The 15630-nt window shown below is 38.7% G+C and overlaps 1 protein-coding gene across 1 annotated transcript in view; it reads left to right on the top strand.

Moving 5' to 3' along the window:
- LOC139727217 (rap guanine nucleotide exchange factor 1-like) overlaps nt 1–15630 on the top strand; it is a 98364-nt gene that overhangs the window by 71354 nt on the left and 11380 nt on the right. The window contains exons 4-8 of the mRNA XM_071638174.1: nt 8191–8302; nt 9736–9853; nt 10743–11005; nt 11516–11680; nt 14839–15572. Of these exons, the coding sequence (XP_071494275.1) occupies nt 8191–8302; nt 9736–9853; nt 10743–11005; nt 11516–11680; nt 14839–15572 (1392 nt within the window). The remainder of the gene's footprint in view (nt 1–8190; nt 8303–9735; nt 9854–10742; nt 11006–11515; nt 11681–14838; nt 15573–15630) is intronic.

Below are 15630 nucleotides of genomic sequence, written 5' to 3' on the forward strand. Positions count from 1 at the left end.
GAATATCATGATATTATAATCACCTTAACAAGATGTAACATGAAATTTTCTACTAAGAGAGAATTTGTAAATAGGTTTTTTTTTTCTGAAGCAAAAATTACTAAGGGTATACATGTGTCTAACATGGAAGTTTTCTGATAGAGAGCCCACTATTTTTGACAAACAACATTGCACACTTAGTTCTAAAACAGGTATTGCACATTTATCCATTGTGGCATAACAAATGCATGTAGGTTTGTTGATGGTGGTCTTTTAATGTGGCCAGATCATTACTTGGATGCCTGACAAGTTTACCTTGTTTTGTGTGTCATGAATGAAAGTGAAGCTAGTTTCATGAGTGATATGTCACACAGTTAGGCTTAAATGTATTTCAGTATGCAAACTTTTGAATGTATCGATGCGTCAGGTTCTATGTAAACTTGCGACTCCTCGTATGGGAGTCTGAGGTTGTTTCCTGATGTCCTTTCATATTGCCAGAGGACTCGGAGTAATCCTTGTCAACATAAACATTTAAAGCCACTGCATGTCCATGCCATTTGAGGCAAGCTTGATGATTTACCTGTTGTTGTTGTTGTTTTTTTTTAAAGAAAAACTTTGTGCTAGAATGTGACTTCTAGGCGATAAGTCTGCTGTTTCAATTTTATTTCTGTAATGCACTGAACGCCAGTGGCAATTTGCGCAAGTTTCATGCCACAAAAAAAGAGTTTCATGCTGAGAATGTTTCTGGTTGTACAGTACATGCCATGCTGGTCACATCTTCACCAAGTAAGGAAGTATCACCTTTATAACAAGTTCATATTTGGAAGAATCCAGGTGATTAGCTATCAAAATGAAAGTGACTCTGTAGGCTATGAAGTGCATATATAGAGGTGTATGTGATGGTTGTGATCATGATTCTCAATCTTCTTCCCTACCCTCATTAATGAACGTTTGACAGAAGGCATACTCTTCTATTTTTCACTGTCAAAATAGGGAAATGGTCACACACGCTCTCTTTGTGGTTAACCAGGAAATGATTACTCATTCACCCTGATCATTTATTGGAGAGTCCCTGAAAATGCCAGCTACCCACTGCCATCCGATGCCAGGACCAAACGCAACCAGATATCAGTGATTAATGACAATATAATCAGTAGAAGAGGTTACATCATAGCTTGACTTTCGCACTTTGTTTTCATCTCATTCTCTTGAAATAACAAAGCTTAATGTATGACACTAATGACAGACGATCTACATCAGGCTTATAGAAAGACTGTCTAGTACAAATGAGATTTGAGACAGAAATAATGGAAGAAAATTAAACCAGGTGTAAATTTTTGAATTACAGCCCCTTTCCAAAAGTATACAGAACAAATATTTTGTGCATGTCTAATAGAAAGAGGAAATTGTTGTCACTGGATGAAGGCAGCCCCTCTAAAAACATCCTGTTTGATGATGTTAGAAATAGCTCTCAATCAATGACACCTAGATGAATCAGTCTGTTGGTATCCTTGTGGTGATTAAGGTTTCATCCCACGACATCTGTTACGGTGTAAACGCAAACTCCCAGTCACGTGCTATGCGAGTGACATCTGAAATACTTCATATTGCAAGAACCCACCCGTTGAGGACGAGTCCCAAGTATACTCGGGCAGGTGTCTATGGGAATTGTGTGTTGTAGCAAAATCAAACCGTCCTCAACGGGTTAATAATGGTCAGGGAAACTTTTTTGCTCACAACACTGAGACATTGTGTTTGTGACAATGGGGAAGGGGGGGGGGGGGTTCACTTATTTCTCATAAATTGACTCACCAAGTAACATGATGCTTTTTTCACTTCAGTCATTATCACTTTTCTCATTCTCATCATCATCATGGACCTTGTTACTGTCAATGCTCTCATAACACGACATTAAATGATGAAAAGTAAATAATGAGGTGTCCTCTACTCTGGCTAGCCTCTTGATGTGGCATCCCTCTTCCACTGGGCCCTGCCACTATTATTACCCCTCTTCAGTGGGGTGTGGCACTACTCTCCCAGGGGCCCTGCCACTATTGTTACCCCATCACTTGCCAGGCATCCATTTTCACACCTTTGATCAAGGGGGAGGGCCATTGTTGGTAATATCTCATCCTACATAGGATGCTCACATTAGGATTGATACAAATCCTTGAGATCTCATTTGAGAACCTTATCCTACTTGTTCATCGTCATCATCTTCATTAGCCATGGTCACACTGACAAAAGGTCGCGAATGTATAGATTGCGAAATTATCGCGATCTTTGGCCGTTTCCACACTGACAGCCAAACTCCTCAATGTTTCAATTCGCAAAGTTTGGGCCATTGGTATGTGTGCAGAAGAAAGAAGAAAGAGCACGCCATCTGACAGCAGGTGATTGTGATGTAACAATGCACACCTGTACATCACAATGGCCGCGCACTTTGGAGGCACCGCCCACAAACAGATAGTGGACTCATCACATGACAAACTTTGCTAAGTTTCTGTTGCTAGCAATACCGCTACTTTCAGATCAAGAAGATTGGCAGGGGTCCAGATCCGTAGTTTGAGTGGGAATTTTCACAGAAAGTTTCATGATAAGTTTCACGAGAAGTGTGCGGCCACACTGGCAAAACATTAAGTAGATCACGATCTTAAACTTCACGATCTTTTTCCAGTGTGACCGCGGCCACCATCTCATTTTCATGTAATGCTCTGAATGATATTGATATCATTCTACTACATGTTTTCGTGCTTCCAGTAAAGTAGGATGTTTGTCCTGTAAAATTGCAGTTAGTTTTACTACCCTATATAACAAGTGTTTTGCCACAGTACCTGTATGTTTTCATTTGTCTTCAGTAATAGGGTTGAGGAAAAATGACATGGAAGTGTGCCATGTTGGCTGGCAGCGTGAGATAGGAGTGTAAGATCCATTGGCGAACATGTTCGCCTCCACAATCTGTTTCCTCTTCCTTGTCTTACATTAAATCTAGAGTAGCAGTAACAGCAAGCGGTGGTTGAGACCACGCTCACATATCCCACATCGTGATGCCAACCCCATCCCACCCCACTGCTCTCCAAAGTACAGTCCTTTGAATATTTTTGCAGCATGAACTAGGCCTACTCCTAGCTATGGATTACCTGCTGTTTGTTGCACTATCAAAGGACAAGTTCACCTTCATAGACATGTGAGTCGAGTGAATGCAGCAATATTAGTAGAACACATCAATGAAAGTTTGAGGAAAATCGGACAATCCGTTCAAAAGTTATGAATTTTTGAAGTTTCTTCTCAGTCAGGGCTGGATGAGAAGACTACTATAGCTTGTGATGTCATATGTGTACAACGATATAAAGAAAGTATAAAGAAAATTCAAGATATTCTCACTTTTCTCACATAACAAAAAAACACTTGACTTCTCTCTTTCAGGAGTGAAGGGGAATAATTTTACCCCTAACATACCTCAGCAACAAGACGAAAAAATGTGCACTTTGTTAAAAAAGTCAAGCTTTGTGAAATTCTCCTTTTGTTTTCGTTAAATCATTGTACGCATGTGACATCATACACTGAAGTAGTCTTCTCCTCCAGCAGTGATTGCACAGATACTTTTAAAAATTCATAACTTTAGAACGGATTGTCGGATTTTCCCCACACTTTCACTGATGTGTTCTACTCATATTGTTGCCTTCACTCAATCCACATGTATATGAAGGTGAACTTGTCCTTTAAGATCCATAGAGGCATAAGGTCTGCTGAAAATGATCACATGATCTTTTCTGTGTGTTTGTGTGTGGGATTGAATGTACTGGCTGCTAAATAGACATCCTGATCTCCCCACCCTCCTCAATTTTGCCATCTTCTAAAAAAAATCTTAATATGTTTTTATGATTCAGATGATGCTAATGTTTTATGGACATAATGAAACTGAAACTGAGTAGTATAACATTTAGCACAGTCTAACTGTTAGAAAGGAAGTTATAAAAATTTGTATTTGATGCAAGGTGCTTAGTTAATTTGGCATTTAATGTGTACTTCAAGAGATTTATGTTTGTCACCTGACTGTGACTGTGTTGCCTATGTTTTTGGTTTATTGACTGTCATGAAATAAATCAGCTTTAATATAACATCATAGTAGTAGTAATAGTAGTAGTAGTAGCAGTAGTAGTAGTAGTACATGTAGTAGTAGTAGTAGTAGTAGTAGTAGTAGTAGTAGTAGTAGTAGTAGTAGTAGTAGGAAGAGGAGGAGGAGGAGGAATAGTAGTAGGAGTAGAAGTAGTATTACGATGCATCCTTTAAAAAAAATGCATCAGTGCAGTTCAGGAAACAAAAGTGAGCGTAGAACAGTTAGAAATTTGTATTGTTATATTTATGAACCCCTCGTACTGCTGCACCCCCCCCCCCCCCCCGAAAAAAAAAAGGAGAAGTACCCATGATACCTTTACCCCATTTATTAACATCACTGTTGGCTATTCACTGTGGGTCTCATCTCAGCTAAAGCCTTCTCCATTTTCTAATGATTATGATATTACTGTTTGATGTTTCGGAGGATGATAGAAAATCTAGGCTAATATTGATAAATCCCACTTAAAATAATTGATCATGAAACATTTTGGGAGGGGGAGTTGTACTTATAGTGCATTTAAACCCAAACCATGGTTGAGTTAATCTACCTTAAAGATTGCCAACCGTCATGTCTGATCTGTGGTAATGCCAATTGATGTCAATAATTTGAGTCTTTGTAAATTGTTGTATTGATTGTTTTTTTATCTGTGTGGTGATTTAGTTTGCTTGAGCAGTTGTGTGATCATTGTCTATAATATAGTGTTGTCATTCATGACCCAAATATCATTTAATGAATGTGGTCAAAGCCCACAACAGTCTGTAGTTAATCTGGCAATGCTAGAAGGGGATGGGGGAGGATGGAAGCGCTGCAATATAATGTAAATCTTGTGTTGTGATTGCAGCAAAAAAAAAAAAAAGATTTCACAGAGATTTATTAGTGATTCAGTTCCCAGTAATCAACATCATGCATATCTCTGGATTTTAAAGTTCCTGTAAACCTTTGGGAGAAATGATTTTAAAAATGTGCACAATATCACATTTGATACATATTATATGTGTAGATCACATGTATCACAAAACATCCTACCATATAAAATTTTTGCAATAAAGCTTAGAATATGAAGAGATATCACAATTTATCTCATTAAACCATAACTGTAGACGGTTTAGTCTGGAAACGTTTTTATCATAACTATTGTTCACATTTTGTATATATACAATACTAAACATCGATTATACTGGTTCAAATTTTTACATTGGTTGTTTCTATCCCAAACTCAAATTTTTGAACTATTTTGAAGCACTTCAACAGGGTTTTTGTTTCATCTGCAAATGGTAAATTATGCCTTTAAGAGGAACATTGCAGGCTGTAATCCTAGGGGTTGGCATGGAAAAGTCGTCATGACACTGAAGCAAGATGCGGGGACTCAATTTATTTTTCCCCCCTGAGGTGCACATTTTCTCTTGATTGTGGCTGACAGTTTGCAGTAGCTGCTTGCCTTGAAAGGAGATAATTAGAAAATTGGCTTCTCTCAACTGATTGTTAAAAAGAAGTTTTTTAAAGAAAATCTTCTCAAGACGTTCATCAGCTCATTCTGTCCATCGTATCATCAGTGATATAATTCATTAGGAAGCTGCAGGGGAAAATATCATATTGCTTTATCATGACTCATTTCAGGTATCCTTGCACATCTTTCCTATGCCAGAAATGGCCGAAGTTAGCGCAATTAATTTTCTTGTCATGTGACTTGGGAAGAAGACATGATGAGTGAATCACATACTAATACAGACATCAAAGTTCCCAGGCTTACTTTGAATTGACGGAAAGGTGACACCCATCATAGTGTGTCTGTGCATGTCAGTGTGTGTGCGTGTGTCCATGTGTTGGTCTGTCTGATCTGTTCATGTGCATAAGTACTTTCAAGAACAACTCCTGTCAAAATAAAACACTTGAAAAGACAATACGTAAATGTACTCAGAGAGGAAATGTATGTTTCAGGGAGAACAGTGTAGGATTAAAGGGAAAGGTCAGAGAAATTTAGACTGAAACCTGCTGTGGAAAAAAAAAATCTACACCTGTGACTACCGTAGTTAGATGCTCATGATGATGAAGTTACTTAGCATTGTATTCAGTGGACATTGCTTGCAGGCAAGAGTTACAGTAAAACCAGAAACTCTCATGCCATGAAATCTTTAAGAATAGAAGCTGATGGTCTTTTTCACAGGATGAAGCTTATAAATGTGAATTGCCAGCTTGCTTTCGATGCACTGTGTAGACAAAAGTTTTGGCATGCATTTTACAGTACTTTAGCAAACCTTGGCTTCTTGGGGAATTTGTGAAAGTTTCATGCACACAAAAATTTCTGGTTTTACAGTTTAATGTTCTCTTTAAACTAAGAAGGAACTTGAAATATCTCAGGGTCACCAGCTGACTACTTCCCCTTTCATTTTGCATCCAAATCATGATGTTCAGCTGCTTTGATTTCTCAGAATTCATTCTAAACAAGGAAAAATAACAAACATCTTCCTGATGTAGGTATTTACGTCAGTCTTTGCTAGTCTTGTGTTGAAAGCTAAGCGATACATCACACTTGCAGTATGTAAGATATCCTCTCTATGTGTTGCATTAGTGTACAGTATTTTTTTTTTGTAAATTATTTCTAGCATTATCAGAATGTCAAGATCCACATGAATTAGATTTGCTTAATGCATACCTTCACTTTTGTACACCTTAGTTATGATTATTCCAACAATTAACATCATTATAATTGTCATCATCATTATCACCATCATCATCATCATTATAACCATCATTATCGTTATCATCAATATCACAATTATCATGATACACCCACTTAGGACCATCATGTGAATATGTAAGTCTTGATGCAGATGAGATAAAATTGAGGAATCTGAATACATGTATTTGCTCATTGCACATTTCCTGGATGTATTGCACAACCACAATTTAAAGCAGACATCGGTGTCCCCTACTTGTATCTGCTGCATTGTAATCTGAAACGTTCTTGTGATGAGGGACTTCAAGTGGAAAAGTGATGGTCTGTTTATAGTGCGGGAGAGAAAAAACATGTTGGTAATGAGATGAAAGAAAGCCAAACAAAGTGGAAAAAGAATTGTAATAGAGAAGTCATGATAATGATAATGCTGAGAAAAGAAAAACACAAAGGGAAGAAATGAAAATGAGAGTTTTGATACAAGTGTATCGAATAAATCAAACGTGAGATCTAGCGAGAGCTAGAATTTAGAAGAGAAAGAAATAGATAACAAGGGAGAATAGAAATAGTATTAAAGAGGATGTGAAAGTTGGACTGAAAGAAAAAAATATGAAGAAAAATAAGCCTCTAGAGAAAAGTGGCTACAGGGCTCAAGATTCAAGGTATACAGTCATGTAGTTAGGTTTAATGCTCTCAACATTTTGACTTGAATTTAGCTGACTGTGATGATAGTCAAAAGCTCGCAGAGAGCTAAGATTGAAGTTTGTAACTGTTTGAATACTCTCATACTTGGAGGTTGTTGTTAAAGGGGAAACCCATTCTAAATGTAAGTTAGTGTGATAAAAAAAAGCTATAGCTGGATAAGAAGAGAATTGTCCACCTCAGAGTGTAGCATCTAGGCTAATGTGAATGCAGTTACCCGCAAGCCCATGGTAAAGCTTGACCCCTGTAACTGCTGAATTACATTCAGCAAAATCAGTGAAGACCTCAAACTGTTTGTGAACTATTTCCTAGTATATTCAATCCTCTGTGCATACAGGTAGTCATCATTACTGGTTGTAGATGCAGTTTCTGCTCCTCACTTCAAAATTTTACCTGAAGAGTTGTTTGGCATGAAGTAGGGGTCAGTGCCACCTGTTGATAAGAACTACAAGAGTTACAATGGATAATAACCATGATGTGAATGGGTGTACAATTAAAGAGCAAAAGCACTCATCTTTGATGGTAAGGTAACCATTGAATTGAATTGAATTTATTTCCTCTTCATGGGGTGGAACACCCTGATCAGCAGAGCTGGTTTCCATAGGGGTCATGTAAACTGATATTGGGTGATTTTGTGTGAAAGCTTTTATGCAGTTCTTTACACCAACCTCATGTTCCTCCTCTTTTCTCTCCTCTATCCCACTTCACATTCCAGATGTCGTCCAGAAGGAAACCCTGATTATGCTCCCTGGGAGCACAACCAAGGTGCTGCAGGAGATCATGGAGCTGAACACCACCCTGAGCTCCTGCCTCAAACAGGAGGAGAGGTGAGCCACACCCAGGCTTCCTACACCCCCTTTCACACTGAATCAAAGAACCCGTTCTGTTGAGCACGCTTCAGTGGAAATGTGACTTATGGAAGCGTGACTCATAGAAACACGAATGGAAACATTCAGTGGAAATATGATGCTTTTGAGCATCTGAAAGCACACTAGGTTCATGTTTCACAATTCATGTTTGGCCAGGCATGGCATGGAAGTGTGTTCCAGTTGAGTGTTGGGCTGTTCTGGTGCATGCATAATGTCTGAACGATTTGACTCACAAAATATGCTAAGGAGGTCAAGTTTTTGGTATGTAGGCCTTCATGTGCTTCTTGATATAAACATTGCACTCTTCAGACTTGCCTTCATGTGTATTGAGACCTGCAAATTTGATTGGCAGATCAAGACTAATAGTGACACATATGTATTGTGTTGAATATATGTGGTTTACAGTCAGCAAGCAGCTTGTGGACATTGGCACCTCTGAGGATACTGAAATACATGCGTGATGAAAAAAAATATATATATGTATCACAAATACCAGTGAGTTTTTATCTGTGACATGAAGGGAAACTTGGCCTTGTATATTATCTTTCATGTTATTCCATAAAGAGGATCTACATTTTATTATTACCCCAGCAATGCCAGGTACCCATTTATATGTAGACTGTCATAAGAAACAAATTTGGTGAAACATTATGCCTGAAAACTGAAAACATGTTCTTTATTAGACATCTGGAGCCTTGTCATCAGCACCTTACTTCTCCCACAGATTTGATTTTTCTATTCTTTTTAATTAATTCTTATATTATTCAAGATATTGTTTATTGTTAAATGTATTTATAAAGCTGGACATCCTTTTATTTTTGTAACAAAATTGCATTTTATTCAACTGTGAAAAGAAAATATGCCCTTGAGAGAAAGTTTACTTTCAATATCAACCATGGTATAAAAAGCTGCAGTTTTCCTGTTATTCCCTGTCTATGTATATCCACCAAGCTGTAACAACCTTGACCAATATACATCAAGAGCAAAAGTCTAATCCTGAGTGTAATGTGAAAGCTGTTTGATTCATTTTATACAAACATGGCTCATGATATTATAACAATTAACCATCATACAGTGTATGCTTTACTTCTAATATTAAATCAGCAAATATTTGGTGTTCTCTTTTGATGTTTACTTGCCATATTGGTGCTGCCATAATTTTCTAGTTTGTCAAAAGTCCAAGATAAAGTTAAGCCATGTACATGTAGGAATTTGTCCATTTTGTTAGCAGTGTGTTCTAACTCAAGTGTATCAGAATGAGCAATATATGATGAAAGTAAATCAACGATTTTCATGTTTCTACCTGACTAACGCCGTGCAGCAAAATATTTTCTTTATTAAACACTGACATGATACAAATGTTCTGTTTTCTTTTCATCTCTGACTTCCAGCTCTGCCCTAAGCTCCAGACACAACCAGGTTTACCAGAGTCTGGCTAATCTGATTCACTGGGCAGACAAGATTGTTCTCTATGGTCAGTCAGCTATGGACAAGAGTCAAGGGAGTGAGGTCAGTCTCCCCCCCCCCACCCCCCCCCCCCCCTCCCCCCCCCTTCATCTTTCTCCACCACCTGTCTTTATAGCTCCCTTCCTAATTTGATTTTGTACATATTTATTTATGATGTACTATATCATGTTTCTGACGTTTTAATCTAAACACCATCATTTATGTATTTAAAAATCTCTCACTGAATTTCCTGCAATATTTTTTATTGGATGACTCACCTCACCCGTTTCCTCACCCTCCCCCAATTTAGCTGCTTCGTCTTCATCGAGGAGACATTGTTTCAATTTGCTCCTTATTGTTGTGTCAGAATCAACCTATATCAGTTTGAGATTCTCATGATGGAACTCAATGGACAACAATCATCATCATAACATCATCAACAACAAACTGAAACAAAAACAAATGCACTCCTCACTTTTACTATCATATTCTGACCTGTCTGCTCAGGAAATAAAGTGTATTGGAAAGAATTAATCAGACATGCCTCATACTTTCCCTCTTTTCTCTTCTTGTTAAATACAGTGTTCTATTTCATACAATAGGAAGTGACTCTTCCATATATATGTTCTACAATGTGGACTATGAAAAGTTAATGATTCAAATGCGGATCACTCTGTGATGATAGATGATACTGTAACAGGAACAGTGGTGATTTATTACAAGCATTTGTGTGTGTGCACATACGTGATAAATGACAGTGATGCATGCAAGTCACGTTGATAGAAGTACGTGTAGACATACATGTTGTGTATTTACAAGTATAAATGTAGTCATTATGAGTGGCGTGACTGAGATTCAAACATTAAATAGTATTTTTTGGCCGCATGTACTCACTGTATGTAAGTTTTCCTCAAGTTTCTTTCCCCTTTTGATATTTTTATGGCATTCAAAGGTCACCAATGCAGTGCAGAATGGGATTCGAGAGTTAGTCAAGCTATCTATTGAGAAGCTGCAGCTCCAGGACCGGAACCGGAACGAGTTGGGCGGGGGAAGCATTGGGGCCGGTGGACGTCAGTCACCGGCGCCCTCGCTGGACGCATCTCAGAAAGGCCAGGGGTCATTATCGTCATCATCCTCCTCACCGGTCAGCCCACACGGGTCACCAAAGGCACTCAATAACTGCAACGCCAACCGGCGGCCATCAGACTCGTCTGAGTGAGTATTGTGTGCTTCCTGGTCAGCGAGGTATTCATTTACATTGTAACTGACAGTCTCTTCTGGCAACATCTGTGTAGTCATACAGTCTTGGTTGTATAGCACACAACATGAACAAAGGGTGTATTATTGCTTGTGCATAGAACAAGCCATTGCGTTGAAATACTTGCAGTTCAGAGTTAATGGCCTACTATTCATTCAGATTTATGAAGTCCATATAATGATGTCTTCCAGTTGTCTTTGAGTCACTGAGAAAAAGATAAGATTCTTCACCGACATTTATCAGCCAAATTAGAACAGAAAAGGCACTACAGAGTACCTGATTAAGAAAGTCAATTAATACTTTGGGCAAGGGGCAAGAAGTTTTGGGCTAAAGTAAAATTTCCATTAAATCTGTTTCTTATGGAATTAATATGAGTAGCCATTCTTGTCAGTATTCTTGCATTTCTATGTCTGCAACAGTCTTTCTAATACAAAATTTTCTTCTTGTATTATATCTTTCTGTCAAAGGTCTACAATATCTGAACAGCGCCCTCTCAGCCCACATGAGCAGGAGGTTCTGCAGAAGTCCCCCATAACTCCATTCAGCAATGTGGATTTTGGGCAGCACGTAGCGGACCCGTCCAGTGCACCCCCTAAACCACCCCTTCCTCCACAGAGAACTTATTTGACAAGGTGAGTGACCGTACATCAGAAGTCATCTTGACAAGCAATCAAAGTACAGCATGATCCTTTGGAAAAGGTTTAAATTCTGCTGAGGGAGATCTTATACTGTGTATGCATTATATATATCGTGGGGGTTTTATTTTTGTGAATTTTACAAGTCAAGGGTAATTTGCGAATTCGACAACACATGAAAGTATTAACTCTGATCCCGACATGAATGCAACATATAGCTCATACATTTCTCTGTTCATTACGGTACTGTATGATAGCAAATCTATCCACTTAGAAATTGTTGGAAGTTGTGATTCCCCCCCCCCCCCAAAAAAAAAAAAAGGCAAAAGCAAAAACAAAAACATAAACCAAAACTATCTATATAGAAAAATATGTGGGGCATGCATTATTTAGGATAACAAGTGTCGTCATCTGTTCTGATTTACATGGGTCATTCAAAGTGCAGTGAGAATGATTTCCCATCGGCTTAACTTTTCAACAGTAGCCGTTTTTGCAGCATCACTACCAGAGCTGACAGCATACTTTTTCAGTCTTGTTCCCATCTTTGACTCCATAACCCGTTGAGGACGGTTTGATTTTGCTACAACAGGCATTTCCCATAGACGCTTGCCCGAGTATACTCGGGACTCGTCCTCAACGGGTGAATGTATGCAGTGCCTTCCCAGTTTCATCACAATACTGGTTTCCTGATTGCATTTCTGTTTGCAAATTATCATTCCGCTTTTTAGCATTCAGTAGAATACTATCATTTTTGCCATCGATTGCACTGAAGATGTTATTGTTCAGTCATTTGCTATCTGTTGCCATCAGTTAACATGTAAATGTTTTCCAGTGATATATTATTGAATATTTTACGCTAAGAGAACATTATAAGTGATCTGTAGAGAACATTACAAATGATTCCTGTTGTGATTATGCTTCAATCCCAGACTGATGATTTATCAACTTATATAACAGGGAAAATTGGTGTATTTCAAGAGTGACTAATTTAGTTATGTTGGCCATGTAAGAAACAGTGACCAAGGTTTCATCAGTTTTGAAAGTCATGGCAATTTTAGAATATACATACTATAAATAAGTTATGGGTTTTGAATAAGTAGATAACAGCACAAAATTATTTCCTCTGGTAATATTTGTTGGTTGACTAGGAGTGGTGGTGTCACCATAGCACTGGTGTTTGGTCGACGATGTCGGTTTTTGTTTACTTCAAAAAACAGTGATTCTGCATTTTATAGGGAAATTCCATTATGATGTTATGTTACTGTGTATGAGAACATGAAAAAAATCTTTAGAATCAGTTTCTCTTTAATGGCATGTTGTCTTTATCTCTTGAATGTCCTAAAACTCAAGCATGTCATCTAAATATTTTTTTTTCTTATTCTTATATAATAGCTAGCCATTCAAAAACCTAAGATAAAAAATTTGGTTAACATATCCAGAATACACTCTACTTTTCATGACCACCAGTTCCCTCTTAAAATGGTGTTTCAAGCCAAAACTACCGAATATTCTGGCCTCGAGACCCAGTTAAATCAACCAAATAATGCACAGGTTTAAGTCTGTGATGTTAGCAGAGATGCAGCTCACTCTCAGGTTTCTCAAAGTTGTGCAACATGTACTTACGACCAGCTGCACCTCGTGCATGTTGCATCAGAGTAAATACCCGCCCCCAAGTGCGCTGCATCTCCACTAATGCACTCTCACTTATACATCATTAGTATACTGTTTGATTCACACGTTATTTGCCATGTGACAAGTATTATCAATGTCTTCCATGTGCGAAATTTGTTGCAAACAAGAAAACAAAAAAGGAAAATAGATGTATATACATACTGTGTAATTTCCTGTGAATTTGGGTAGTTTCCAGTCACTCAAACTAGTGAGTTTCTGGTGTTCAGTCAAAAAGAATAACACAGTGGTTTCCCTTTCCTCTTTGATGGGATTACGGCGGGTTGGCTTTCTGATCTTGTCTCAATGAAAAGACCGCAGTGCCATTTGTGGCTGAGTCGCCCTTGAAATCTGTCGGTGTGCGGAACATGCCGTGTGTGGGTGGTGGAAGAGTATGCATCAGTGATAACTGCATATTGAGCGGCTGTGCATGACGCGTAGAGACAGCTGGAGAATAGTTCACAGCAGCTGTGCCAAAAATGATTAATCTTTTCAAACTTTGTGTGCTCTGAGCTGTTCAAGTAGGTGTGGAGTTATATATATTGTGACTGTTTTCGTTTAGGATTCTTAATTTGTCATAATCCGAACAAGAAATAGATAAAATGATGGACAGCTGCCAAAGTTAAATTAAGCTCCATGCTAAGTTTTTTTTTCACAGCTTTAAAAGATCATGTTACTGTGACAATGTTGCCAAGTTGCCACATTTGGATATGTTGTACAGATGAATAACTTTATTTGCATGAAATCAGCTGTAACTAGTGTGAAATATTTCGTATAGGAGGCCAATAGGGTCTATAATACTGATTAGGTAGAACAGACTATGTACATTAACATCTTAGCAGCAGTGTTCAGCATTGTGGACACTCTTAGGTTGAGACATCACTACCATAAAAAAAGGTGTTTATGGTTATTAAGAGTAAGATAGATATGCATGAAAACTTGTTTGTCATTCTTATTTTCTGTATGGTTAAAGGTCCTGTTTACCTTTGGGAACAGTGATTTAAAAAATTCTCAAAATATAACATTTAATGCATATGTGTAGGTCTGTTGTACCACAAAACATCCTATCATGTAAAATTTTCGCGATAAAGCCTAAAATATAAGGAGATATTTGTATTTTTCTCAATAAACTGTAACTGTAGACGGTTTAGTCTGGAAACATTTTTATCATAACTATTGTTCACATTTTGTATATTTAACAATACGTAACATCAATTTCACCGATTCAAATTTTTACAGTGGTTGTTTTTATCCCTAACTCACATTTTAGAACTATATTAAAGCACTAAAGCTGGGTTTTTATTTCATCTGCAAATGGTAAATTATGCCTTTAAGTTGGTTACTTCACCACGTGGTAATTGTAATCACAGTGTGTATACCTGGGTTCGGGCAATGCATGGATGTGAATATCACCTAAACACAATATATGTACTGTGTATACAAATTGTAAAACACCATACTATTGGTTTTGTTTTGTTTTTTCACAGTGATTTGTCAGTTCCACCACTGCCACGTAAGGAAAGGGAGAAACCTAAACGTAGCTCTCTGTATGACAACGCATCGGATGATGGGTCATACCCCGTGACCATCGTTAACAACAACACCCACCTAAGTCGGTCGTTCTCGGGCAGTTCAATGTCAGTCACGAGCGGTCACTCCGACCTCAGCAACACCAGCTCGCAGAGCCGGCCAGATTCCATGCACAGCACCCAGCTGTCCAGCGCGACGGCGGACGACTGGAGCTCGACGACCACGGGGGAGAGCTTTGACATGTCGCGCCTCTCCATCATATCGGGAATCTCGGGCCATTCAGACGGTGTGCTGATCAGCCCTGCCCATCACGGTCAGCGGGGATATTCATACACGGCCACAGAGATGATCCACACGTATACACAAGAGACGCGGCTGGTCAACGGCAGCCTTGCGACCCGTAGAAGAGCGAGCAGCGGTAGCGAGGGTACGCCCCCTCCGCCCCTTCCCATGAAACAAAAGCCCAGGACTGTTCGCCAGCTCTCGGCCTACGAGAATCTGGCGCCGGAAGATGCCGATGCCCTCTCGCGGAAGCTTCAGGAAGAGGTGTTTGTCTCCGATGCACCTCCACCAGATGTGGTGGCATGTGCCACCTCCAAGGGAATTGCCAAATTTACATCAAGCGGGGACATTGATCTAAGGCAGGACAGTGACGGCCCACCTCCACTGCCCCCTAAAACCAACAAACACAGTAAGTAATCGTAAGGAAAGTGAGTAGCTATACCAATATGAAGTATGTAGTACTTAAA

The sequence above is a fragment of the Diadema antillarum genome, unplaced genomic scaffold (genome assembly GCF_040938485.1).
Source record: "Diadema antillarum isolate AM-2024a unplaced genomic scaffold, OU_Dant_1.0 seq00000122_RagTag, whole genome shotgun sequence".
NCBI classification, from domain to species: Eukaryota; Metazoa; Echinodermata; class Echinoidea; order Diadematoida; family Diadematidae; genus Diadema; species Diadema antillarum.